Raw genomic sequence first — 27842 nt, 5'->3', positions numbered from 1 at the left:
TTCCTTTAGTTTTCCCTTTCCCTCTCATTAACCTCAGAAGGGAAAAGAAGATGTTAGAGACACACCTCATTACTTAAGTCACCAAGCAGATTTGCTCTTTATTCTCTCCTACCCTATGTTGTTGTCTCATAGTGTGGTTTTGCTTGTACTGAGATTAAAATCTTTCAGAGACAGTGTGTTTATTTTCTATCAGCCTCCAGCATTTTTGCAGAACTACCATAATGGCGTGGTTTATCCCCAGCCAGCAACTAAGCACCACGCAACCACTCACTCATGCCCCCCCCCCCCCCCCCCGCCCCCTGCCGTGGGATGGGGGAGAAAATTGGGAAAAGAAGCAAAACTCATGGGTTGAGATAAGAACGGTTTAATAGAACAGAAAAGAAGAAACTAATAAAATATCAACAGCAATAATGAAAGGATTGGAATGTACAAATGATGCGCAGGGCAATTGCTCACCACCCGCCAACTGACACCCAGCTAGTCCCGGAGCGGCAATTCCCCGCCCCCCACTTCCCAGTTCCTAAACTAGATGGGACGTCCCATGGTATGGAATACCCTGTTGGCCAGTTTGGGTCAGCTGCCCTGGCTGTGTCCTGTGCCGACTTCTTGTGCCCCTCCAGCTTTCTCGCTGGCTGGGCATGAGAAGCTGAAAAATCCTTGACTTTAGTCTAAACACTACTTAGCAACAACTGCAAACATCAGTGTTATCAACATTCTTCGCATACTGAACTCAAAACATAGCACGGTACCAGCTACTAGGAAGACAGTTAACTCTATCCCAGCTGAAACCAGGACACATAACATAATTAAATTTATAGTATATAGCATAGACCTTATAACTTCGTTATTCCCAAATGAAGCTACAGATTATTCTACAGTACTTATTCTGTGAAGTCTATTAGACCTGTTATCCTGTCCTTGTTTCTGATGCATTTATAGTTGGTAGCATTTAACAGGCAGTGAACAAACGCCCTGTGATGTGGGCCTGGTATCTCTTAATGTGTGCTCATACTAAAGTCACGCTGACCGCAGTTTTGTACAGGGATGTGCAAGATAGTTCTGCATTAACTGGCTTGAGTGTGGCAGGCAGGCAGGTGCAGCAGGTCCTCAGTGGAAGCTAACTGCCTGAGTATTCACTCTGCTTCTCAGGCAAGTTTTTCATTTTACTCCCATTTTGCACTTACAGTGTGATGCTAATTTGTGCAAATGGTGGAGAATCATGGGAACGAGAAAGGGAGGAAAATATGTTTGTATGAACAGTCTTGGCCAAACAGCATTATGTGCCCTTTGTAAATCGTTCTTTTTTTAAAATAAAGCTGAAATAATTAAAATCATAAAGCCTAGTTCATTTACAGCATTTTTTACTGCATAAGTGATGTTCAGTCACTCCCATTTAACACTGATATGAGTGGGACCAGAATCACTAGCCCCTTGAGCCCTCTGCTTGAATAGACTTGTATGGCACAGAAGAAAATGTAGCTGTTCCTTGAAATCAACATGCTGCACATAATTATCCACTTAGCATCCAGTCCAGGAGGAGGACATATATTATCATTGTCTGTGAGGTCATTTCTGCACTTGCCTAAGACTTCAAGAGAAAAAGTGAATTTAACTTGCTGCCTTGAAAAATGATTCAAAACTGGAAAAGCTTGAAAACATCAAAATACATATAAATTATCAAAGGAGAACAAAGACAAGTTTTTCCACAAAAGTCTTCTCCCCAGGCTATAACAATGCTTTACATAGGCATGATCAATATATCCAGGCTTGAGAACCAAAGTCTTTTGGAATAAATTAGACTGGCAGGAAAAGAAACAAACAAAGAACAAATTAACATGATTTTAAACATTGCTTAAATTTTCATGAATGTAGACCTTGAGATGTTATGATGAGATCCCATGAGTCTGTGCTAATATTTGCTTATAATTAAGGGTTGCACTTTCATGTTTCATCTGATATTATAGATTGGAAATCAGCCACATGCTTACTATTTTTCTTGGTCATACTGATTTATGTACTTTATTTGCCTACACTATTAATAATATATATGATTCCCTAAATGGCCCCATTACCTTTCCTTTAGCAGGCTGCCCCTTCTCGTACTCTAAGTCTTCCTGTCTGACTAATTAGAGAAGGACTACCATTCTTGTGATATTAGATTTGTGTTCACATATAACAGAAGAGACAAGACTAACCCCTTCCAAACCTGTTTTGGGTAAATGGCTTATGAAGGAAAATGAGACTACTCAGCTCCACCCTTCAATATGCGTTGTAGTGGATGGAGTCCCTTCAGCAAGGGAATAGGTGACACAGCCCACTTTGTGGCACTGACACATTGGCAAAGATCCCTTCTGTGTATTCCTTGCTAAAAGTAAGACGTCATCTGGGGTTTAGGGCCCACTCTGTGCTGCACCAACCTTAAAACAAACTGACTCACATCAGTGTATTTTACAAGTTCCAAATGCAGTTGTAGCTGCCTCATCACCATCTTCTCTGCAGAATTCTCCATATAGGAAAAATTAGCAATGTTTGGTGAGGTTATCAGCATGAAGGGGTTTTTGAAGCAAGAGTTTAATTATGAAGAGTTTATGAAGACCCTAGCTTCATTTCAGAGAGCAAAATCTGATGATTCTCAGTTCCTCTGAAGAGTGTGCCCAGTCCCTGGTCCCTAAGTTTTCAATACCAAGATAAGCAGGACAAACAGGACATCTAAGAAGAGATCTTCACTGAATATCAAGTGAAGTCATCTGCCTCATGGGAAATCATTAGGAAAATACATTTTTTGCAGGTACTGTTTTGAAAGAACTGGTCAGGGCCCAAATCCTAGATGCAAAAGTCCTTGTGTCAGTGCTAAAGAGCATTTTGAAGTTTTTCATTAAATCTTCCTGTTTGTCCGTTTGTGCATTTCTGAAAGGGTCCTTTGCAACTTATGTAAAGGATGGGTTTTTAAACAGAAAAATCATCTAAATAAGATATGGCATAAGAAATGTGCTAATCATCTGCAAGCCAAGAGATGTCATAAAAAGTGTCAGTATGATGGATGTGATGGCTAACTGAAGAAAAATATTTCCATTTCAGCCATAAGAAAGTAAAGAAGAAGAGTCACATGGAAATTCTGAGGTGAAAGTATATCCCAGAAATGAAAAGATCAATACAAAATCTTCTGCAGATTGAGACTCGTAGATAAAAGTCACATTAGAGAAATGAATTCCTGTTAAGCTAGAAGGAATATATGTCATATCTTGAATAGTTTTTAACTTCAGCTTGAGTCAAAACATACCTTTTCTAAAAGCTTCCAATCTCAACCTGAGCTTCCCTCATACTGCTAAATATTTTTTTTCTCCTGACTGATTGTTTTCAATATGTATGTGCTGTACTTCTGGTCTGAAATTTTCTTCCACTTCTGACCATTAGACAGTTCAGACTTTCGTTTCTGAAGGTGAAAAACCCTCCACTTTCTATAGAGGGGTTTAGGCTTGCTTCAAATCACCTCGTAACTTTCTTTTGAAAAAAAAATTAAATAGAACAGTCTTCTTAAATTTCTCACCATATGGCAGGTTTTCCAGATTTCAAATTGTTCTTGTTCTGCAGTTTACAACAGGCACTTTAAAATAATTCTGCACTCAGTGATGAAACGGTTTTCCTATTTCTATTGAGTAGTCTTCTGCTTTGCACCCAGTCTGCTTCATATTCAGCTGAATATCTGTGATGATTCCCAACTCTCTCTTGGAGACACTGCTTTCCAACTATGCAATTCCCAGTTCTTAAAAATGTAACTAAGTCGAATAATTGACTTTGCATTTAGTTGAAAACACACGGCTTTTTAATCTATTTGAGCACTGCAAGGTCCTGATCTATTGACTTGGGCTCTTATGTATCAGAGAAATAAAAAGGATAACCAATAGTGGTAATAGAGGAGTAAAGAGAAATACCATTGGTTTGTTTACTTATAAATACTTTATACTCCAAGAGTTTTATCCATTTGCCAGTTTCTAATTCCCTTCACTGTAAGCAACATCAATTTTGTGGTGGCTTCAGGGTAGCATCCACATGACCCTGCTTACCCATGTGTATCAGCCTCTCTGGGTTCAAGTGAGGAAAGAAGGATGCCCAGAACCTCAGCTGCCCTACACTTGGTAGATCAGCTGACATAGTGCGCTTGGCAGAAGGCATTTTACCTACTCTGTGTTATTTCTGCACTGCAGTAAGCAAGTTACCAATAACGAAATTGTAACCTAAGGAATTTCTGTGCTTAGAGCTACAAAGGAAAGGTTTTCTTCCAGACAAAAGGGGGGGGAAGATCTCCTACTTTTAAAACGGTACTAAAAGACAACCTGAAAGAAGTTCGTGTACTCACTCTCTCATCTGGTCTCTAAATTTGTGGCAAACTCGGGAGACTGGACGTGCCAGAGGCACTTAGCACAAATTGGGTGCAGTGTAGACAATACCCTGTTAATGGTGCTGCTATTGCTATTAAAATGACAAGTGACTTTTTTCTTACTGGTGGCTTTAAGTTTGTCATCGAAGCAAAATATTTTAGAACAGCATTTAAAATGCCTATTCAATTGCTGAGTGTGGAGCACATGTTAATACCGTTTTCTCCAGATATGGTAGTTTATGATAAATGTTACCAGATTTTGTAGTGTTCGTGTAGTATGCTACTAAACACTAAGACAAATGGGACCACTGAAAGGGTATTTCCTTTGGAGGACACAAACTGCAGACCACCCGTAGAATATACAGAAATAGTTAAGTGTCAGCATAAAAAGCTAGAGCAAAATATTAGTGTCTCAGAATCCTAATGAATAAAAGACATTTTTAAAACAAAGACACTACATATAGGTGTTTTGAAAAAATAACATGAAGGCCACAACAGCATTTGGGGGAAAGGAAAAAAGAATACCCCATCATATTATCATACTGTTTGAAAATTTCTAAATATTTGTGTGCTGTGTTTTTACTTCTGGCAAGCTGCAGAGAGGTGTGTGAAATTATGCAAAACCGTGCAGACCTGAGTCTTTATTCATACCAGCCTCTTCCTAGAATAAAAAAGTTATTTGTGGAGAGGTATTCAAGAACTACATTGCTGTAAAAAGGAGTTCAGATGGCCTTGTGACTGAAAACATTGCTTGCAAAAATTGCAGACCCTCCTGTCGTGAGACAGAAAGCCTAAGAACAATTTGAATAACTTTCAGAGCAAACAGGGAGACAGTAGAATGTAGTTATGGCAGGTCTTCCACAAAACTTCCAAAGACTTCAGAGATAACAAAACTGCACTTATGTCCTATCTAAATATTAGAGAAAAAACCTTCCAAAGACACATATATTATGTGGGCACCCAATTTCCCCAGAAGCATTTTCTGGAACAGCTTCTGCTGTGTCTGGTTATATACAATGCAAGTAGCAAAGGTTGAGGCTCAATCACAAGCTCTTTAGCAAAAATATAAAGGTTTACTGAACTTGAAAGTATAAAGCATTGAAGCTTTGGGTATTAAATTAGCAAGCAACATGAGTGTATTATTTAAAAGTTATTTTGTATTACTGGAGAAATGTAATGTTTCTCTATAAAACTGTTTTTCATTTTTAGAGAAATTCCAAAATGAGAATGAGAAATTCTCATTCACCCAGCTCTGCAGTCAGTTCCGTGGTGGCCATTTAACCCACCATCCCTCCCAGGTGTTGTGAAGGAACATGACAGTTGGCACGAAAAAAGTGCTCCCCTCCCACACAGAGATTGCAGTCCCACACTCAGAGGAAACTACTGTCTTTCAAATTTTACTGTTGAGAGGGAAAAATACAGTGGAAGAGAGAAAATGTCCCAGAACAGTCAGTTATTTGGCTGAAAAGGCCAAAATTCAACCACCTCCTCTACCTCACTCACTAATTGCAGAAAAGTACAATAGTTGCAAACTGTAAACCTGGGTGTATAATAAACCTCCTTTGTAATATTAGCTGCTCCTTAAGGCCAGATCTTACAAATTACTTGTGAGATTAGAGCCCTGCATCCACACAAGCCATATTGACTTCAGTTTTGAAGTGTTTAAAGGAACTCATGCTGCTTGATCTTTGTGCTGGTCTTTTGTATCAGCACAAGTTACCCATGCAGTATGGGATGCAAATGTGATAAGATGTGTATTTTTCTTTCAGTGCCACCAAAACCTGTTTTTATTCTTACTGTCACTAAAATAATTTTTAACAGGGAGCTATCAGGAAAGTCAAAGGCGTTGGGAGAGTTATTTGAAAAGTAGATGACCTTTCCTTACCCCCCCTAGTGTCTCTTAGTAACCTAGTGATTCTGATTTATACTGAAAATAGTTGTCCTGGTAATCTAGAAGATATGCCACAGAAAATGCCTGGTAAAATGCAGCACACCATAATGTCTTTTTTCCGTAATAAAAAAAAAAAAAAAAAAAAAGAAAAGGCTGTTAGTTCTTTTCAGAATCCACCCTTTCTGAAATATTTCATTCATCTTTAAACTCTGCTTTCCAGATGACTTTAAGCAACTGTTACTTTACAGCACATCACAAATTATATTAAGAAAACGTAATTCCAAACCAGTCCGATTACTCCGATTAAACAGAGAGCCATGTCAAGAAGGTAGCCTTTTTATTATATAAAAATGATTATAGTAGACTAAGTCTCATCAGTCAAAAGGCTTTATTACTGTCTACTGTAGAAAAACGGTTTTGCTGCTGCTGAATGATATATCCCTAGCTGGTCACAATATACCTCATTTCCTGCTTAGATAACAGAAGATACTAAGATAAAGTGTGAAAGGAATAAGGAGCTGTGTGATATAGATATATGAAAGAATAAAAAATGTTATAAAAGGAAAAATTAAGTTCTGCTTAAAAACTTATGTTTGAACTAAGTTTCAAAAGAGAAAACAATGATTCCCCAGTTTCTGTGTGCTTACTTTGGATAGGACAGACTTGCTAATAAATCCAGGACCAAATAGGACAGAAGACTGTTTACAGACTAAAATATGCTAAGATGTTCACAGCACCTGGCACAGCTTAAAACTAAATTGCGTTATCTTACTGTAGGTTCAGAAAACTGTCTTGAACAGAAGCTGAGAACACCTCGTCGACGATGTCAGCAGCCCAAAATGCTGAATAGCCCCGAGGACAACATGTACTATAACCAGTTAAACGTGAGTTCAAAGTGGCAATAAAGCTGTTTTACTGGCTTTGTTTCCAGTTAATAATTCTGTTATTAATACCTGTTTCAGCCCCTCCAGCCCCACCCCCACGTTCTTCTGCTCTCGTCTTGAACATGTGCTTATGCTCTTTATCTGTTGCTTTCATGTCAGGATGTCTGCCTTCACGGTGAATAATTGATGTGGTTTATCAAAGACGAGCAAGATGCATGCTTCATCAGGCTCACTTGAGCCCTTTGATCAAAAAAATTATGCTGTGACTTCTGATATTATCAGCATCTGCTTGCATTCAACACAAAATCACTTTGAATTAAAAATTAACGACTTGCTGCTTTGCTTTGACTGTGTGTTCTTGGCCCTCTCCACAGGGAACTCTAGAATATCAAGGGAGCAAGAGGAAGCCAAGAAAACTTGGGTAAATATCTATCTTCTTAGTTCTAAGCAACTGTAAACAGAAGAAGTCCTTTGTGATATTACAGAATATGCAAAACTTTCTAGAGAGGTTTCTAAAAATAAACAACATATTTCTGTGCATTGACATTGGACATTTTCTGCAGAAGCAAATGTAAAACTTGCATGTACTGCTGTCTACAGACACTAGAACTGATTCTTACAAAATATGCTCCCCAGGTCTTTCCGAGTACTACTACTACAAAAAAATAGCTTTCTTCATGTTTTTAAGTGCATTTAGCCATAGTGAAAGGTGCCAGATGAAGGGTGTTGAAACAAGTTCTCTGACCTAGAACACGGGCAGAAGCCCTGCCAGCTTTGCAGCATTACACTCCCAATGGGCTTCAGCCCTGCTGGGGGAGCACATTTTAAGAACTGACAGAGAGGCCACTTAGCCCAAAAGGGAGCTGCTCCTTCTCCATTGAACTGAGTCGGTTGTCATTGTCACATGAGCAGTTGTCACCTGGTGATAGGTAGAAATCACTGAAAACAATTTACAAAAGCCAGGCTGGCTACTATACAATTGCCAAAATATTTCATTGACTGATCATGTGGACCAGAGAGAACTGATGGATGCTTGGTCTTGCAAATGCATGTACTCCAAAAGTATACAAGAACTTTCTGTATTATGTGCTCTGTTTTTAATTAATCTTTTGAATATAACTGTATGAATAGGAGGTCTTTGAGTCAAGGTTAAAGCCCAAAATTTTGCACGACTGCACAAGATTTGGTTTATTTCATCTCCCTCCCCTAGTTTAAAAAAGTCTCTATCCCTGTTCAAGGAATAAAAACACTAGCATGAAACTGGAGTGCTCATCATACATCACAGGAAAATGAAAACTCCTTGATGTCAATAGGGCTTTCCCCCCAAATTGGTGATGTGGTCTTTGGCTCGTATTCACAGCAAACCATCAGCTGAAATGCGTTACCAAAATTGTACCCTACTTGTGGAACATATACAGACAAAAAAGTCACATTGCTCAAATGAAATGCCTATTTGATGCAAATAGTTGGTCTGTCATTCTGTACACCCAAAATGAAAGACTATATTGCATTTCACTGATCCTCAGAACCATTCAGAGTATAATCATAATAAAGTAATAGCAAAGTAAAAGTATGTATAAAAGCTATATCTTTCTCATCAAATCATCCCATCTTTTTTTTTTCCTTTCTTGTATTAGGACTCTTCATTTTCACATCCACGGAGAAGTTTCTATTTCTGAAGATACTGACAGAATTAATTTTTTAACTTAATAAATGTTGTTTGTTTTCTTTCAAGCCAAATCAAAGTGCTGGACGGAGAAGATGAATATTACAAATCATTGTCAGCTGCTGAATCCATCCCTGAAGATGAGAGCTTTCTTAGTTCCCCATCTCCTCCTTCTTCAAGAGCTGTGTCTTTTGCTCAAAGCTGAACCTCACTTACTCTATTGACTAATACTGGTAAGAGTATTTTCATGATGGTAATCTCTTCCAATTAACTTTGTGCGTGTGTTTATATATTAAAAAATACCGTTTCAGCTAGTAACTTTCTTTCACTAATTTAGACCTGGTTTTGCAACTGTGAATTGTCCCATTTAGCTGTATTTCTATAAGCAGTTCCAGTGAAGGGGAGCAGCACTAACTGTATGTGTTGATGTTTGTAATGGACACGTTTCTTTAGCAGCAAGGTTAGTTTATACAGTTCTAACCCCTTCTTCCATGCTCCCCCCCCAGCTGCTGTTCCCACCCTGTGCCATCCCTTCTGTTGTGCTGGCACAACTGCTGGTAGAGCTGTGTGAAAAATAAGATCAAGGAACTGAACTGGATTAAAAGAACTCTACTAAAAATTTTCATTTGGGGTCATAGTGAAAATGTTTTGCATTTCATTAGACTGGTATTAAACACTATCCTTTATAACTTTCTGTGCTGTGTATGGCTTTTAACACGATAAAAATGTATGGAGTAAAATCATCTAAAATAATGATTGTGACTCAATTTACCTTGTAAATATTTTTCTTATAAAGTATTAGTTTACCATAAGCTTATCGTGAAGAATTATTTCAAATATAAGAAGCAAAAGTTTTAGAGCTAACATTTCACACACTGCTTCATATAGTCGTTGTGACTGAAACCATCATTATGACTAGTTATTCTTGTTATCCATGCAAGTATTTAATTTCTTTCTTAACCTGTATTTCTGGACTCCAGTGATTCGTACATTTCCACAGCCCTCTTGTATGTAGCAGGGAGAAAAATGTCACCTGCAAATTTTTCTACTTGCTTTTCACTTTCTTTCCAAATCCTTAATGAAACAGTATGTAACTTTCTATGGAACACTGAGATGCTTTGCTGGTAACTGTTTCCGTGACAGAAGCTGACTATTTTATCTTACTCTTGTTGTTTCTGAGCCACAGTTTTGATCTGTGACAATTCTTTGCTTCTTTTCCATACAAGCTCCTGTAAAAAACTTTTTGGAATAAAACATTCATGTGTACTGCCTTACAAATTTGCTCACAATTTTTTTTTCTTTTTTTTTTTTTTTGAGAAACCATGCTGATTAAATCTGACCTTGTATTATATAGACCTAATTATGACCCTTGGTTTTATCTCCCTTCCTATGGGTTTACCCTGATCTGTGCTAACAAAACTTCTTCCTTGCAGAGGTGCAATTCACACCTGTTCCTTAAGCTGCAGAATTTCTTACCATCAGTGTTCACTGGCACCAACTTTTTGACCACAGGAGCATGGGAAATGAGACCCAAGTGCAGTCAGGCCATCCCTAAACCAGAATAGGGTTTGACAGGAGAAAAGGTAATGAAATGGATAGTTCAGCAAAAGCTTTGTCTCTCCTAATAAACACAGAAATTAAGTCAAGCAGGGCAGATGATGATGAGAAAAGGATTCAGTCATTCCAAGAAGAACAATCCTTCACTCATTCTTCACCTAAAATGTGACAGAAGGTTGAAACTAAAAGCTACAATCCTGCCAGAGATTGAAGTCCTTCGGTTCACTCCTCATTCTCCTCTGCTGTACTTCAAATTTAGAGACATTTTAAACAACAGAGAATGGGTGAGTAGCTGCAGGTGCATTAATGATATTCAAAAATGCAGTGCAAATATGAATGGCAACTGATATGAATGCATGTGTGCAGATTGCTTTCTTTACATTTTGTCAAAATACAAGAAGAATGAGTATTTGTTATGATACTTCATAAAAAATAACATAAAACTTTTCTTTCCCTATGCAATGTATAAATTCTCCATTAATTTGTAACATATTTGAATAGAAAATAACATTTTAAACATTCAAATTACTAACCCTATTCTTATATTGGCATAGATGACACGGAGTTCTAGCAATATCGATGTTTTCTGGTCCTTTTTGAAAACTATGTGGGAAAATAAAGTTTTATTATTACTGCAATTCACATCATTATTATGCATAGTTAGAGTTTATCAATTGTTTTAGTTAAATAGTAGTGAGCTTTCCAGTTAGGTATTATAAAAACCTGTCTAAAAACCAGCAGTTTACCTTACACTGAGTAATACATTACTCTGTGTAGTTCTATTAATTTCATAAAGAAGTAAGGGAAAGTGAAAAATAATATATAATTCAGTGAAGTACTTAAGCCAAAGCCTAAGTCCCACTGAAATCAATGAAATTTCAGCACATGATTAAGTGCTTTGCTGATTGGGGGCCCGAATTAAACAAGAGCAGCTTCAGAACGTTAAATAGTAAAGCGCAAGCAAAATGCAAACACTCCCTAAGTACATTCCTTAGGTTTCTTCTTTTTAATTCTTCTCAGTTGTTAAGCTCGTACCAATCTCAGCCATCAGAAATGGACTTCAAAGAGATATTAAGCAGTCTTTAATTGCATGGAAAGGGTAAAATACAATATATTCCTTGTTATATGTAATGCCACTATCTACATCTGCTATAAATTTTCAAATTAGTTTACTGTCACTAGTATTTTTATACTGAAGTTACTATCTAAAAGCTGCTGTTGAGTAGTGTGTTCTCATTCTTGCTACTTCCTAGCTAAAAACTGTGCACAAAGCCACTTTGTGCATTTTATTATTTCATAATTTATCCTCCTTTCCTCGTTTGTTTTTGATCAATTCCCTTTACCCTCACCAGATAACCCCTGTGAGGTGGCCTTCTCTCACCCTCATTTTAGAGCACATATATGCCTTTAGACTGTTATCCTCAGCTTGCTGTAGAGCCATGCAGTCACATTGAAACTGGCCAGAGTTGAACTTCTGTTCTCACATTGATAGATGTGTATGTTTGGGTTGAATTATTTGTGCATGAAAAGGAGTACAGGAGACATGTCAGTGTGATGATTGTGGTCAGTGGGAGATTATCAATGTGAATTGCTTAGATTTTCTTATTTGGTTTTGACAGCACTGAAGCGTTGTTCTGATTTATTTCCTTTTGTGTATATTATCCTGAAATATTAATGTATTTTCCTTAATAGTTCATAACATATCCTGTTCTTAATATTTTATAAAAGTGAAGACTTTAAATCCTGTTAGGAAGAAGAACATTTCTTAGACAGTGTGTAATATATTAAACAGTTTTCGGCATCTGGGAGAGAAAAGGGTGAAGCTCAACAAGGGATTTTAGTAGATTACTTCTGTAGACCTTAACGGCACTAGGAACCGGTTCTTGCTGAGGACAATTTCTGCCTTTCAGTTATGGCAGCTTAAAAACTTCTCTCTGTGCCGACAAAAATCGGTCAGGGAGCTTTTGGAGATTAGTCCCTTTCATTTGGTAATTTTAAACGTACTTCTCACTTAAACATTTACATCACTTTAGTAACATAAAGGGACCTTAGAATAGGAGTAAATTGCAGCCATCTTAAATTTGCCCCCACTGTGACCTCCCTCACCCATACACTGTAAGGGTGGTGGAATGGGCTTTTGTGCGCTGAAGGTCTTTTAAGTGGCCCCTGTCAGGCCATCCAAGGAGTTGTTGTTACTTAGAAGCTTATAAAATATGGCTATAAATAATGTAAAGCTAAAGACTTTGCTAAATCCAATCAGATCAAAAGCTGCTTTTCCTTTTCGTGGTAGCAATCAAAACCAAGTTTTTCAGTGGTAGGTACAGAAAGTAACCCACACTGGACAATTACAAAGTCATCTTCCTGGAAGGAAAATTTCTTCCTAACAGTAGGCAACTACTGATTAATCTTATGTCATTTAGCACAGTTGCTAATGTAAGCATAATGCTTATATAATTATATACTTATATGATATTTTTCTGTATTTTATATAACCGTGAATGGTTATACTTCCAAGCAATTGTCTCATTGTGTTTTAATTCCACTACGTTCCTGAATTCTGGTACACTGTGGTACTGAACGCTATACACGGTACGCACATGCATACAAACACAAAGTGGATTTATTGCTTCAGTTTTAAACAAAAGGAATGTATTTACACATGGTCCTTTTTAATTGAGTTGGAGAGCTTCTGACTTGCGCTGTCAGAGGGTAATAGGGAGCTACCAATTTACTTTATACTACTTTTCACATACCCCCGGTGCACTTCTCGTTCAATATAAATGGTTGCACACTATAAAGATTTGTAAGGGATCTCCTAGTGTTGCTATTTTCTATATTTAGATCCCTTCAATTTTTGCTATACTTTATTTATCAATAGTCTTGACTGGATAATCTCTAACTTTCATTGTCATAACCGACATCTGTTATTGTGAAGAAATATTTTTTTATGTATACCTTCTATCATCATGAAAAACAGATACGGTTTTAAATATAGAAGATATTAAAAATCAAAAAAGGAATTGAAGATATGTCGTGTCTTTAGGTCCATTCTTATTTGATAATAAATTCAATAAACAGTGGGAAAACAGGTTAAGTTTCATATACTTCATTATGTGGTTGTTTCTGACAGTGCAAGGCATGTATGCCTAAAGCCTGCAGTTTTAATACCCAATGGTCTCTTTTCAGTATCCATTGGTCTTTGCTTGATTTCATGCATATGAGGACAGATGATCAAATCTCACATTGTAGAACTCAGGTCCATCACTGTAAGTAGAGTTTCTCCACAAGTTTCTACTTTAGTGAAGATTAGGAAATACATAATTTGGGAAAAAGTTCTATGATTTCATGGAGAGGGAGTAAAAAAGTAGTTTTGTGGTGGAAGCAAATGGCTGGAGGTCAAGATGTCTGGGTGGTACTTCTAGCTATTTTACAACAAATTTAAATTGATATAAAACAAGATTTAAGTCCCAATTTAAAAATTTTACCTTTTTAAAAAAAAAGTAGTGTTATAATTGAATATTTTTTCCTCCTTTTGTAAGAATTGTAATTGTATAGGGGTATTGCTTTTTTTTTGTAAAATAGTTAGCAATGAGATAAATAACTGAAGTCTACCATACTCTTATTTCTCATTCCTTTTTTTTTTTTAAATCGAAATGGAAGGAGAATTTTGAGAGACAATGAAGCTCTGGCATTTTTAATGTCTTCTGGTTAACCAGATACATATAGTACATACAATTAAAAACAAAGCCATATGGCACAAAAGTATTATCCCATAAGAAAGAGATAAGTAGTTTTAGTGCTGATACATGCACAAGACATGGCATGTAATAAACTTATCCATCCTGCTTTTAACTCTGACAGCAAAATTTAAGAAATAATGTCAGTTTTGTTGTTAACACTAGAAATACATTTCGTTAATGTGCCTTTTCTTTAAGGCTGTTCACCCTGGGAGGAGTTGTAGCAGAATGCTTAGTTAACAGAACATGTTTCTGCTTGACAGCAGAGCAGGACTCCCAGACTGACAAAAGTAGCAGAAGATGCTGTGAAAACCAAAGGCTGAGAAGCAGTCCTCTGGGCCAGAGCTAAAGGTCACAGAACTCAGTGAGCCGCTTTGTGTCTCCTTGGTGCTGGGTACTGGAACTGGTAAGGGAGGAGGCCAATAATTCATAATAATAGCTCACTGTGTCTTTAAACACAGGCTGATGCCCTAAATTGTTTTAATGGATTTCTCAAGAATTATTGGAAATTATTTTATTACATGTATAAGTCCAGTATCAGTCAGAACAGTAAATACATACATTGTGTTATCAGGGAAGTGTTTATTGTAGTACTTATGTCCTGTGATGCTGAAGGACATAGGAGCAGATAAGTGAAAAACACATCTTGGAGTAATGTTTCCAGAAACCAGATTACATATTATTGGTCAGGCCAGTAATAAGATTAAATTCCTTGCTTTTGTTTGGCAGGCCTCTTTTTTTAATTAAATTGCAGAGAGAGAGTCTTTTTTCAATAATTTAAATAGGATTTTTATAAAATAGTTGGTGAATGGAGAAGGCAAGTAGGAAGATCAACATGTAGGCATTTTTCTGCACGAGACCCAAGTCCCAATTTCTGACCCATTACCAGTGAAAAGTAGGCTTGAAAGTCTCGTCTTGATCTCTCAGTGAAAGTTATATCACCACAACAAAGACCAGATGCTGTCCGTTGGGCTGGAGTACAGTGTTGGGAGGGAGGGAGGCCTGTCAGGGCTGTTTCTGAAAATTGTTGTGCCACTTATCATGGCAAGTCTGTGATGAAGACCTGTCTAAAACTGGAATAGCAGAACTGGGGTGCTGTGCTGTGTAATGCACTGGTGGGAATGCATGAGGCCAGGACTGGGGTAGCAGGGTCTTGTGGTTCTCATGGAAGTAATCCTCAGAAGGCCGGCTGCCGGAATATGACATTGCTGTATGGCTGGAAATGACGATATGGAGATGCTACACTGGGGCCCTTAGCAAAGGGAGAGGAATGCAGAGGAGGTACTTCCACAAAATTATGTGACATAGTTTATTCAGTGTTTTTTGTTCTTGCTGCTGCTCCCTGTTATAAGCAACAAATTAACACAGTTAATGCAACAGGAGAGATTATGTAAAGGCTTCTATGACAGAACGGCTCTTACTGAGATTGCAAAAGCTTTGAAAGAGAAACTTTTAGTTTTGTAATTCCTATCACCTCAGGAATGAGCACTCCTCAGTGCTATTGCAAGAAAAATAATTTAAAATAATCTGTTAGTTTGATAAAATCGTCAATAATCTAAGATCCCCAGTTCCCATACACATTTCTAGGACTGCTCAGTGCTGTAGACGAAACAAGAAAAGCAGCTCAGTCCATCAATCCATACAGCTGAAACTTGGGACAAGACAACATATTAACTACACTGTTCCTAGTTTGACTTTATGCCTCAAGATGAAAGTAAGCTGTAAAAGAAGAAAAAGTATGAATGTAACCACTGTTGTCTATGTTCTTGTTCTGTAGGATTAGTGTGATGGAAGTTTACATCCAAATTCAAAGAGAAGTGCTGTACTTAATGCAGGCACAGAGTTATATTTATTTTATTAAATTGATCTGTTAGAAATGAAGTTTTGAAAGAAAAACTAAATGGGAGGCTTCATAAAACTGCATCTTTTGATAACTTGTATTACAATCTCCAGCATTTTTAACTCAGTGCAGATTTACAGCTGAATTCCAATTGGAAAGTGGTATTGATTGATTATGTTGCTCACTTAACATTCCAGCATGCTGCAACAATAATGCAACAGACTGTGATAAAATGGGATGTGATCTAACAGGACATGACCGATGGGATGAGAGCAAAACGCTGGGTCTGCTGGTAGTGCTGAGCAGTAGTTCAGATTGGCATCTTATGTGCTTTGATTGTTCATTTCATTTTACTGTCATCCTACTGAGTTGAACATTTTAAAAGACACAGCGTTTTTCCATCTGTAAGTCATGGAAAGACAGATGGATATGGAGAAACTCCACCTACAGCGCCTTGACTGAATGCCATTGCCCACTTAGTGGTAGAGAAATCCCTTCTGGAAAATTAGAATGTCCTTAAATATATTGTATCGTGTAAGGCTTTAATATAGGAACTTACTGATATTTGTAATTCTCTTTTTTAATGAGTACAAGTAAAACAACTGGTTCTTATCAACAGAGCTGCTATATTATAAACACCGCTTCTGTTATATTGAAGTTAATCCCCAGTCCTGTCACAGGAAACTCATCCTTATTAAAGTAACATTAAGAGCTTCTTTTTATTGATCTGCTCTTTCACTTAATGATAGGAACTTACTGATGTTTTAATAATAACCTTGCAATCTTTATCTCATTTTACTTCAATGTGTATTACAGAAAGATGCTATAGAAACTAACTTAGCATAAACATTTTGTAGATGTCTTTAAAGGTTAGGGAAAAAAAGATTTAGTTGCACTGCATGTTAACAAAGATGGCTGAAAAACTACAAGATAAAAGAGCGCCTCGAGTATGAACATCAAAGAATTGTTAATGACAAGAAATACCATTAGGGTTAGCATCCCTTTTGTTTCAGCCCCCTCACACCTGCAGTGTGTTGCAGATTCTGTCTTTGTTGGCACATCTGAATTATTTCCATTAGCATTTATAGAAAAGTGGCTGCAAAACAACAGAAATGTACCCCTGGTTTTCTCTGTTGCTCCAAAAAGTCAGATACTAGGTTCTCTGTGGGTTTCCTTCAAGGTACAGTATCTTATTGTAAAGGAGACTACAGACCCAGGATTCCGTTGATTGCAAATGAGCTAGGTTAAAAGGAGAGGGGAGCTTTTGTTACTGCTAGAGAAGTAATATAAGCAACTACAAGAAGCACACATAAGAAGCTCAGACATTAGCAATAGCAAAATCAGAGCGTGAAATTCAGATTAGCCCTCCACAGGCTGTGAGAGGGAGGGGGTATTGGAAGACTTGGCATGGCTAAAGGTGTAACCTGTTTCATTTGGCCCCTGAAAATTTTTAACAGATGGTGGGACCAGCTGTCTTTTTCAGCCATTTAATAAACTCTTCGGTGGTAACAGTTTGGGAAGTGGGGGGTTTTGAGTTTTAGGCCAGAGGAAAAAATAAAGAAATCTGTCCCAATTGTCTTTGCCAAATAGTGAAGTCTGGAAACATTATGAAAAGTTAAAGTGAAAAATCTAATTGATGATACTGTCCTGATTATCCATTTCAACAGAATAGGGGACAAAAGAACTGCCTGTGCCCAAGTGGACCACTGCATTAAAAAAATGCCTATTATGTTGTTATCTTTATCTGTCATTTTAATTTCAGCGCTTGCAAGGGAGGCACATAATGAGAAATTTTAAATGAGCTGTAGAATGAGAAACTGTCTTACTTTTTGAGACATTATACTATGTCAAAGTAACAGGCAGAGTGATCTCTTATATTAAAAACAAACCCCAAAATATGTCTTGGATATGATCAAGTTTACACGGTCTGCCCAGGTGAATACAACCATCAGTGAACTTATCCTGACTTGCATAATACGGTGTTATAAAATGACAATAAACTGCCATTTTAGAAACATACAGTGTTCAGGCCCTAATAAAAACCTTAGTGATATGTGGGGGTTTGTTTATTATAAGAGTTTATAACAAAATACACTGCAACTCTATTTCTTCAGTTAAATTAATTTTTTTTAAATTAACGTTTCCAACACAACACTTAAATGGCTACTCTCAATTATATGAGATGTTTTATTTAAAAAGCATGTCTAGTGTCTTTGAACAGAACAGTTCCTTTTGCACATTTACATGCTACCCAGCTGAGCAGCCAACCCTTCCATTTGACAAGGGCTTTGTTCTGCCTACAGGCCTATTATAAGCCCTAGATTGTTTGCCCTTAATAAATTGCAACAATAAGACAGAAGCCTCTTTCAAGTTAAGAGAAATAAAACATGTTGCCTACATAGCAAAGCATATGAAGTTTAATAATGACAACAGAAACATATCTACTAAATCTCATTTGCTTTGCTCCCAGATCACTGTGGTTAAGATAGCACAGAAAGGTTAGCATCTTTCCATGCATCGAACAAAAGATTAAAGAAAACAACAGTGCGACAAAACAACTCTAGCTACAGAATTTTTTTTTCTTCACTTTATAAAATCATACTGGATGCTGTGTAAAGAGACTAGTTTGAGCTGAACGGGAAAGAAATGTGTACATGATTAAATGTAGAGCAGAAAAATGTTTTTAACTGAAACGAAACATGATTTCATATTAGTGAGAGGAAGAAAAAAGAGTGGAAATTTTTCAAACTGAAGAATTTGTACTACTCTCCAGTGTTCTGGTGTGTGTCTGCTTGTGTGTGCCTTGCAGGCCCTCCACTGAATCACAAAGCCCTACCAATTTTGCCTTTATAGCAGCTAATGGACATTCTTCTGTGGCTCAAGTGTTGGTTGGGAACCTGTGATCTTAAACAAAATTGTTAAGCCCTCTTTCTGAGGCCCCATTTGTAACATTCAGCTGTCAGCTGTGTTGTGTTTGCTAGAGATTGTTAGAAACAGCTACCTTTGTTGAACTTCGATCTGCATATTTTTTCACTTAAGCTGGAAATTCCCAATGATTTTTAGCGTATATCTGCGAATTATAAAGAAAATAGGAGGTAAGGTACAAACGAGATAATAGCCTGGGCTCCCTGTGCAACAGTAAAATTCAAGAAGGTGAGCATACCTGCCGTTAAACCACTAGGTATAAGTAATTTGAAAGAGTTTTCTCTATTAGAAAATTCTTAGTAACTCAATACAGTGTTTTCAGAAAGAAATTCCAGTTACTGCTTCATTCATAGTTTATATTTTTTTTAATTCTTTTTTTTTTAATTTGCAGGTGGAAGTTCTGAGGATATAAGTATTTCTTTGCTGTGATAATAAGAGAGGTACACTTAGTACTTGGAAATGTTGCTGACAAGCTAAAAATACAGTGATTCAAACTTTCAAAGGAAATGTAGTGTTTATGACAGGTATTGATTCGACTGGGTTAAAGGCTACTTTTCCTCCTTCTAAGGTGTTTTTGAGCTGGGGATGATACTCTAAGGACTATTAGGTATTTTCTTGGGAATGTTCAGTATTTCAGATACCCTTAACTTTTCTTCTGCTCAGCCACAGCATGCAGGAAACATCACTGTCATCCTGCTCTCACAGGAAGGGGAAACTGAAGATCAAGGTGGTCATGGTTTTTCTCTCTCCTGTCTTCTTTTGTGTCAAATAGAATTAGAGGCGGATTCTTCATTGTCTCTGCCACAGTACAGTGACAAGGTGCCAGCTTCACTGCTTCTTCCAGCTGCTGCACAGAACCAAATGGAGAGCACATAATTTGTTATTTCTGAGAGGGCAAAGCCTTCCTGTTTTACCCTGCAGCTTCCTACAGTGCTGATCTCTATTGTATCCAATTTCTGGGTGATACTTGGAAGAAGAATTTTAAAGGGTGGACATGAAGAGAGAAGTATCAATGATCTTTGATGAAAGGAAAAATTAATGAACTTGTGGACAACAGAGTAGAAAACTATAATGAGGGAGACTTAGAAGAAAAGAGAGGAAGCTACTTGAGAGGGGAAAAAAAAGGACATGAACCATTAGATTTCACGGGAGAGGCAACCTTTAGTAAATTTTGAAGATTATCCTCATCATGTACTATAATAAAGCCTTAAATAATCTTGCAGAGTGTCTTAAAATGCATGTAACACCTATGGTAGAAAACCACTTTGAGATGCTTTGGAAACTTCTCAAGAAGGCAAATGGTATAGTTACTGTGGCTCCAAGTTTTTTTAGAATACAAAACTACAAATGGACTAGTAATTGGAATTCCAAAAGCAAAGACAAATAAAATGTATCAGGTATAAAATTCCTAGCTTTTCTACAATAAGAATTTGCCATGATATTGAAATCGGTATCTTGGGATCTGGTTGCCCTTTCAAAAATCACAAGAAATCTTCACTTTTTGATGGTTCAGAGTAAAACATCTTTTTTTCTAGGCCTGCAGTACTACAAGGAATCAGCATTTTAAACCATTAAACCCATTGTCTTTTATAAATCTACTATAAGCTGTGGAATGAATCTTTCCTGTCATAAGTTTACAGAAAATACCAGCGCAAGGATAGGAAAAAAAATTTCTGGGATTATAATTTTCAAAAATAGTAATTCTTCAATATGCTAGAAATTTAGTAGTTGGAACTCCAGAAAGATAGCATACTGGGTGGGGAATAAAAATCACAGGTAGTGATAAATACTATATTTAATTAGCAAATACTTCTCCAAACAAACCTCCGTATATATGCTATTAGATGGCTTGACGTAAATAGTTTTGCTGTGATTTATCCTTCATATTTATAAGCATATTGTAGCAAAAATAGTTGTAATCCTTCATCTGAGGAAATTGTTTTCTTCTGTATAAATGATGTAGTCTAAAAAAAAAAACTTATTTTCTCCTTATTTTTCTGGGGTTCATTACGTTGCAAAGAGATTGTTTGCTTTTTCAGACAAATTGCACAGAGATGGATATCTCTGGATATCTCTAACATACATTTACGTTTTCACCTTCAAATTAAGCTGATCAAGAAATATCAGAAAAATATCAAGAGATCAAAATATATCACTGTGATTTTTCCAGCTCAATCCTGTAAAAACTCAAGCTTCACTCAAATATCTAAATATAGATACTATTATTTTCTCCATGCATAAAGATCTCAGATGTTTACAGCCCATTTACAATTAAATACATAATCTGTCTGCTCAGCCAGACTAAATCTGGGTACTTTCATTAAAATCACACTGGTTTTGTTTTTGACAAAATAATTAATCAGTAGCTGGAAAATAATGTTTAACAATAGCTCACATACACTCTGAGAGGCAGGATTACAAGCTTGTTCTCAGTATCCTATGAGTCTTCATTTAGCTCTTTGTATCTCAATGTATAGCTGTAAATAACAACAACAAAACCTGGGCTGAAACTTAGGACATGCAGGAAGGGTACTGAACAAGGGTTAGTTAGAAATAGTTTTCTGCGTCCTCTGAATTGTTGTGAATGGCCAAGTATGAGAATTACCCCAAACTTCTATTCCTCTTTTGAACTCTCCAGACTTCCATGATGTGAACATGCCAGTTACCTCATAAATAATGTTTGTAAGACTGTTAGAGGGAACCAGCCAAACATGGATCAAGAAGGAGCTGGTAAGGGAAAGAACAGTGTCCCAAAACTTGGCTGATCCAACAATAGGGTTGTGTGTTGGTGCCTCATGTATTTACAGAGCATCAAATTCTTGATAGCCAGGAAACAGAGTGATGGCCACAAAGCTATTCACTCTTTTTAAATCAAAACCTGAAATTTATATTACGTTCAATGCTACCATAGCTCACCTGTTCTGCAACCAGCAGTAGGCACTGGAGATAGCCGCGTACCATAGATCTACATTTGCTGTGTTTGATCATACCCGGTTGTAGAAGGATTCACTGAATAAGGTTCGTAGAACACTGACTGAGGTGAGGAGAGAACTGGCATAGAGAGAGGGTCTACCTGAGGTGGAGGAAAATTAGCTCTTCTGACTGCCTCTGTGTGTGAGATCAAGGAAATGTAGATGGTAGCATTACTGAATTCCCAAAGTTATGTCAGTAGCAAAGCCTGCAGGTCTTTCTGCAGGGGAGGTTGTCAGCACTGAGAGTAGTTGTTTTGATGATTGGCAAGTGAAAATAGAGCCTTGGACAGAATCGTGTACTGAAGAGTTTGCTAAAGCAGAGGCAGGATGGGCTGAAAAAGTTAGCAAGTATCTAGTTATTTCTGCTCAGTATCTTCAGTGTTGGAGTTACAGAGGTACATTTGGCTGTTCAGTACAAGCCCACCGAACAGATTTGTCTTTGTAAAGCAAAGGTGTTAGGCTCCGTCTTTTTACTTATCATATGCTGTAATCACTGTTCACCAGGAAGAGTAGAAATATATGTGTTGTGCGCATGTTGGCTTGTTGCTCCACTTGCATAGGCTGCATGTTTGTCTCCTAACTGCCTCCACACAGCCTTACTGCTGCCTCATTGCTGCCTCTCTGCCTGCCCAGGGTTATCTGGGCTTTACTCCTCGGCTGTCTTTCCCACAGAAAGATCAATATCTGCTCATAATTCGAGGTTGCTGAGAGAGTGTACAAGTGTCAGAAGAGACTGACATGAAATCAGGGGAGTGGGAGGGATTTAGAAAAGAGTTTGGATTCTGTAAGGAGAAAGAGGTGGAACACGATACCAAGTTGCATACCTCTGCTCTTCAGTAGGGCTGTTCAGTCCAACTCCCTGCTCTTCAGTAGGGTTAATATGTGACATAGGACAAGTATGTGGTCTCTCTGTGTTTCCTTTGGTAAGAATGGATTAATAACATACTACTTCTTTATAGAGGAGTTGTGAAGATAAATGCTTTACAGACAATGTGCTCATACTGACTAAAGCTCCTCCCAATACACTCACTGCACAGTTTGACCTTCTTACTCAGGACTGTCCCAAGATTTTTGCTTGTTGTTCCAATTCTCATATTTTCCCCCAGCTCCACAGCTGCACTCCTGTTACTCAGAAAAATATCCTGAATATGCCCCACACACCTGGGTGCTAGTCTCATTCCTTACATGCCCTGTCACTGGTAAACTTGGCAAGTTTACAAAAAGAAGAAAGGTGACCTATAAAAAAAAAATTGCATTATTGGCTAGTGACAGGAGAGAACAGGGATGTGGAGACATAAAGTTTCCAACCTTTATCTAGGTTGAATATGTTGAATATGGGTTGAGTGTCAGAGGAGGCTCTATATGCCTACGTAGGAGACTTCTGACTGAAAAGTTATTTTAGCCAAAAAAGAACATCCCACAGAGATAAAAACAGCTTCAGTCGATCACTCAGAGCAGAGTGGACTGCCCCATTCATCTTGGTATTCTTGTTACCAGTGACTCCAGCATCAGCATGTGTGAGTCCACACTCAGCTTCTCCAGCCAGTCTCAGCACTAATGTGGTGCCTACTTGGAGGTTACCTTTTCAGCCTCTCCACCTAGACGGTTAGCCTTTTGCTTCTGACGTCTCCCAAAATGCTGGCTTGCACAGGAAAAGGAGGTCAAACATATCCACCCTATAACAGACACAAATAGGAGTTCCAATCCCGGTCAATCAAGGGACTGGAGGAAAGTCAGCAGAGAGAAAGTTCTGCTGTAACGTAACAAGCAAGTCTTGGCCTCCAAGCTCTTCCCTCCCAATTCCAGACATCTGACCAGTAGTATTAGTTCAGAGTCTGTGTAGCTCTGTTTCCTCTTTACTACATCCCTCCTCTGCTGCTTTCCAGTTTTTGATGCTTTACTTTGAGCACTGCAAATAGTGTGTAAATGATAGTGGAGTAGCATATACCAAAGGGAAGAACAAAGCTGACTAGATTGTGCTATTTGTAAGTATGTATAAGAAAATACTGATCAGCTGGGGCTTGTCTAACTGGTAGAGCAACAGTAAACAGAAGAAGTGATTAGTTTTATAGATAGTATGATCAAAATCCCTGTGAGGGCTATAAAACAGAGAGCAGCAATTGAATTGATGACCAGTGAGGCATATGGTATCTAAATTAACAATGAGCATAGGCTCTCCCAGGAGGAGGTCATCAGGGTATCAGAAAGCTGAGGCACAAAGTTCCTTTTGTCTATTCCTACATTAAATTCCTGAGATAAGGGAATGCCATACTAATATGGAAAACTAGATAAAACTGGAAATATGATGCTTTCTCTTGAGTCTTTGCTGTAGAGTTTAATGGATAAGGCTACGCACATTGCTAGAACTACCTCTAACCTCACTGTATACACATCTAAAACTTGATTTAAGAGTGATTTTCATTACTCTGTTCTCTTATAAACACTGTTTTACTTCTAGACTGCAAATTATCTTATCCTTAATTTAGAGCTAAGTAAATGAGAACAGGCAGGAGAAATTCATAAATCAACTGATAACTATATCTCATTAAGGAGAATCATGGGCACTATAGAGCAGCTTCTTTCAAAATCACTCTATGTGTAGCAATGGAAGTGAAAAAAAGTAGCAAATCATGAGCACGGTTCAGTTTTTGTGAGCATCTATGCCACTGACTTCTGTAACAATTTTGGCAGAAAAATAATATTATTTTTTAACACCATACTCTAGTGCATCAATAAGGATGGCAGCATTTTATATAGTCTGATGACAATGAAAAAACTGCATGACTTTGCACTTGCTTTTTCTCCAGACTTTCTTACTTTAAGATGAAAAATTGGAAAATGATCCTTTGTGGCTTAGTGTGGCCTCCTAAGCAGCAGTCAGTGGTTGTCAATCACAGATTTCTCCTGAATCCACTTACTTGGGTTTAAAAGTGGCTCATTTGATAGACCTGTATCATTTGGGCATTGGAGTCCCAGCACTGCATCATTGTAGTCTCTCTCTCATTCCCCAGCATAAGGAGTAGGTAATTTAGACTTAAGAATGCATTTCCATTTTATTACATTATCTGTCCTTCACCATGAACCATTCTCTCTTTCATATGTAGTATGTGATTCTCTCAGCTCAATTCTAGTAGAATATGGGGCCTTCCTGCATGTAGTAGGAGAAATAGGAATGTGAAATTTAGTGAGGGAGAGAAGCCAAAACATGTACCCATTTGAAGGTCATTTATTTTTGCCCTCCATGTCAGAGGTTCCAGAAGTGTGAGAAAAATGACACTTCATTAGACTGGAGCAGGAGTCATGGCTATGCTGACACCCTTGTCTTTGAGGGGAATATCCTTTCTCCTCTTCTTGTCCTGGGTTCTCAAACAGCTGGTCAAGCTGTTTGCCCCTGAGCGATAGGGGCTGACCGAAGAGTGAAGGGAAATGTGATTTATTCCCAGATTAGGATTGTTTGCTTTCATGTGGCACGGCCAGCCAGCCAGCAGGAGGAGGTACATGCCTCGGCTGATGCTCCTGAGGTCTGAGCTGAGCTGGAGTTAATTTGTTTAAGTGTTCAGTGAGGAGCAGTCTGGTAATCTTATGTGCAGGACTGAAGTAAGGAGCTCCTCTTTCCAAGCCAGGAGCAGTTGTGTGTATGGCCACGGTTGTTCCCTTTGTAAAGAAGGGGAAGGAAGCTGAGACTACTGCATAAGAGTGTGGTGAGAATGACTTCACATTTCTATAGGTCTGTGAGGATGGCAAGCATAATACAAGCATTGTATACATTTGAAATCATTTTCTGGATGGTATTTTTATTTTCAGAACTGGAAGGGGGCAAATTTGTGTTTGACTAGTTCACATAATTTATGCATTTACCTATTTATATATTATTCTGCATCACTTAAGGCATCAAAGTATGAAGTGACACAGAAATATACCATGCACTGCATTCCTAAAAAGACTTTTCTGTCAGTCTACGAGGGCAGTGTATTTAAGTCTTTATGTTCAGCTAAGGAAAGATAAGTCATTTCAAAATCGTAATTGAAGCTTTCCCCAGTCTTCCTTGGGATCCTGGGCCTGTGGTGGCAGCCAAGAAGACTGGCGGTTTTTTAAAAGTCCTCTCTTAATTTAGAAATTTGGCTTTTCTAAGTCCCTCTCAAAAACTCTCCCCATGTTGGGGGGCACTTACCTGTGTCGTAGTTGATAGGCACAAGAAGCATTGACTGCCTTTCACTAGTATGTATGTATTACTGGAACAAGCCACCTTCAAAGCATTTTACATAAGGGATCTGTAAAGAGGGTCTTCAGATCATTTCCCTTAGTGTGAAGACAGTATTTCTTACCCAGCACACCTTCAATGCCATAGTCATGTCCCATATCTGTGTCCTCACAAGCCCACTATTGGGCTTTTTCCTCTTCTTTTTTTTTTTTTCCCCAGCTAAAGTGGAGTTTTTGAAGACTTTGTATAGAGCGCTTGCATTTTGTAAGAAAGTTTATGTAAGAAAGTTTTATACACTGTTGTTCAGTAGTCCTTGAAGAATGGGTTATTCAAAAGTGATTCTTGAAATATTGTAAAATATTGCCATAAGAAAATACTTAATCTTTTCTGTACCAAAATGTTCTAAAATTACAACACAAGTTCATTAAGTAACAGGTGTATTTTTACAGCGTTGGATTAATCCATTCAGCCAAATTGATAGCAATGTGGCAGCCATATGATCATCCAATATTTATGTGTAGGTTGAACAATGATCTTTCTAGCTAAACTTTGAGCTGTTTCCAGTTTTAACACAGTATAGACACAGACAGATGTTTAATTTGTCAATAAATACACTAAGTAACTAAAATTAATTACCATGAGACCCAGTTTTTAGATAATATATTCTCTGTAGTTAAAAGGAGGCAAATAACAGTTTAATTACTTTTTCATTCCATACTGAATAATTACAATGCCAGAAAAGCGTGGCTGTATGTATCTGTACTCATAAAATAAAAGGTTCCCAGCCAGTCTTCCCCAAACAAATGCATTCCACCAAAAATACATAGGCTTTTTTTACCTAATGTTTCCCAAAATGAGAGGACAAGCAGGGTGCACACAGCAGATCCTTTTCAGCTGCTCACCAGAGTCTTGGCTTGCTTTCCATTCTACGGAAGTCCATTTCTAGCTATTAGAGTGGTGAAGAAAATGCAGCCGTATATGCCAGAGGCAGAAAGGCATTTGCAGAGAGTTTGAAACGATCGTTTTGAACTGAAAGGTGTCCCAGGCATTCCAAGTGGAGCCAAGAATAACACTTTCAATATTGATATAGTTAAGAGTCTGACTCCTTTTTAAAGTATGGAAGCAAGGGGAGGAAGTATATCCAAAAATGTTCACCAGTGTTCCCTAAGGCAGGAGGAGGAGTCACAGAGGGCCAGCCAAGGAAGGAGCAGAAGATGAATACATTAAGATATTTAAACCTTTAACAACAGGCAGTAAAACTGTAGTGAGGCATAAAATTTATTCTACTTTTCTTAAAGGGCAGCTCAGCTTTCAGAAGTTTGGGAAATCCTCTATTAATCTTTGTGAAATCCATACCTAGACTGGGAAATGTCGAGGCAAGCCTTTAAATCCTAAATATGCCTTTGCATGTGCCGATCTTGTCTAGGGTTTTGGTTTTTTCCTTTATGCACAGAAAAATGCAGGAGATGCCATAGCAGCTTTTAATCTTTCTTTTATTTTCATCTACTGATGTTCAAATCAAACTCTGTTAAAACTTAGGAGATGTAATTGTGTTAAACCTGTTTGTTGGTAATCTGAAGCCAATAAACAAACCATATACACTAGCATGTTAAAAACATGAACTGGTGACTCCTCTTAATATGCCAGTCATGTTGCCTACTGTAAAGATGTGAATAAGCTGAAGTAAATAATAACAGTATTAATGGCACGTAACCCGAAACTGTTGGTAGCGTATCCACACATGCTTGGAGCTTTACCCAGGTTAATTTACCTTCTGGTGAAACTTCTTGC

At 37.7% G+C, this 27842-nt stretch overlaps 2 protein-coding genes across 15 annotated transcripts in view; one reads left to right on the top strand and one right to left on the bottom strand.

Moving 5' to 3' along the window:
* Window positions 1-10075, top strand: part of MYO3B (myosin IIIB) — a 212028-nt gene extending 201953 nt beyond the window's left edge. For 11 of the 14 annotated variants that reach the window (XM_049808063.1, XM_049807983.1, XM_049808038.1 and 8 more), the window contains 3 exons: window positions 7047-7153; window positions 7528-7574; window positions 8889-10075. In XM_049808063.1, coding sequence (XP_049664020.1) covers window positions 7047-7153; window positions 7528-7574; window positions 8889-9024 — 290 coding nt within the window. In that variant the 3' untranslated portion in view covers window positions 9025-10075. Of the gene's footprint in view, window positions 1-7046; window positions 7154-7527; window positions 7575-8888 lie in introns of those variants that run through there. The other 3 variants (XR_007506998.1, XR_007506997.1, XM_049807972.1) reach the window with 2 other exon arrangements.
* Window positions 1-27842, bottom strand: part of METTL5 (methyltransferase 5, N6-adenosine) — a 414631-nt gene that overhangs the window by 338941 nt on the left and 47848 nt on the right. The window lies entirely within an intron of this gene.

This window comes from Accipiter gentilis, chromosome 1 (genome assembly GCF_929443795.1).
Source record: "Accipiter gentilis chromosome 1, bAccGen1.1, whole genome shotgun sequence".
NCBI classification, from domain to species: Eukaryota; Metazoa; Chordata; class Aves; order Accipitriformes; family Accipitridae; genus Astur; species Astur gentilis.
The sequence above is the reverse complement of the archived record's forward strand: the minus strand, read 5'-3'. Positions and strand labels throughout refer to the sequence as shown.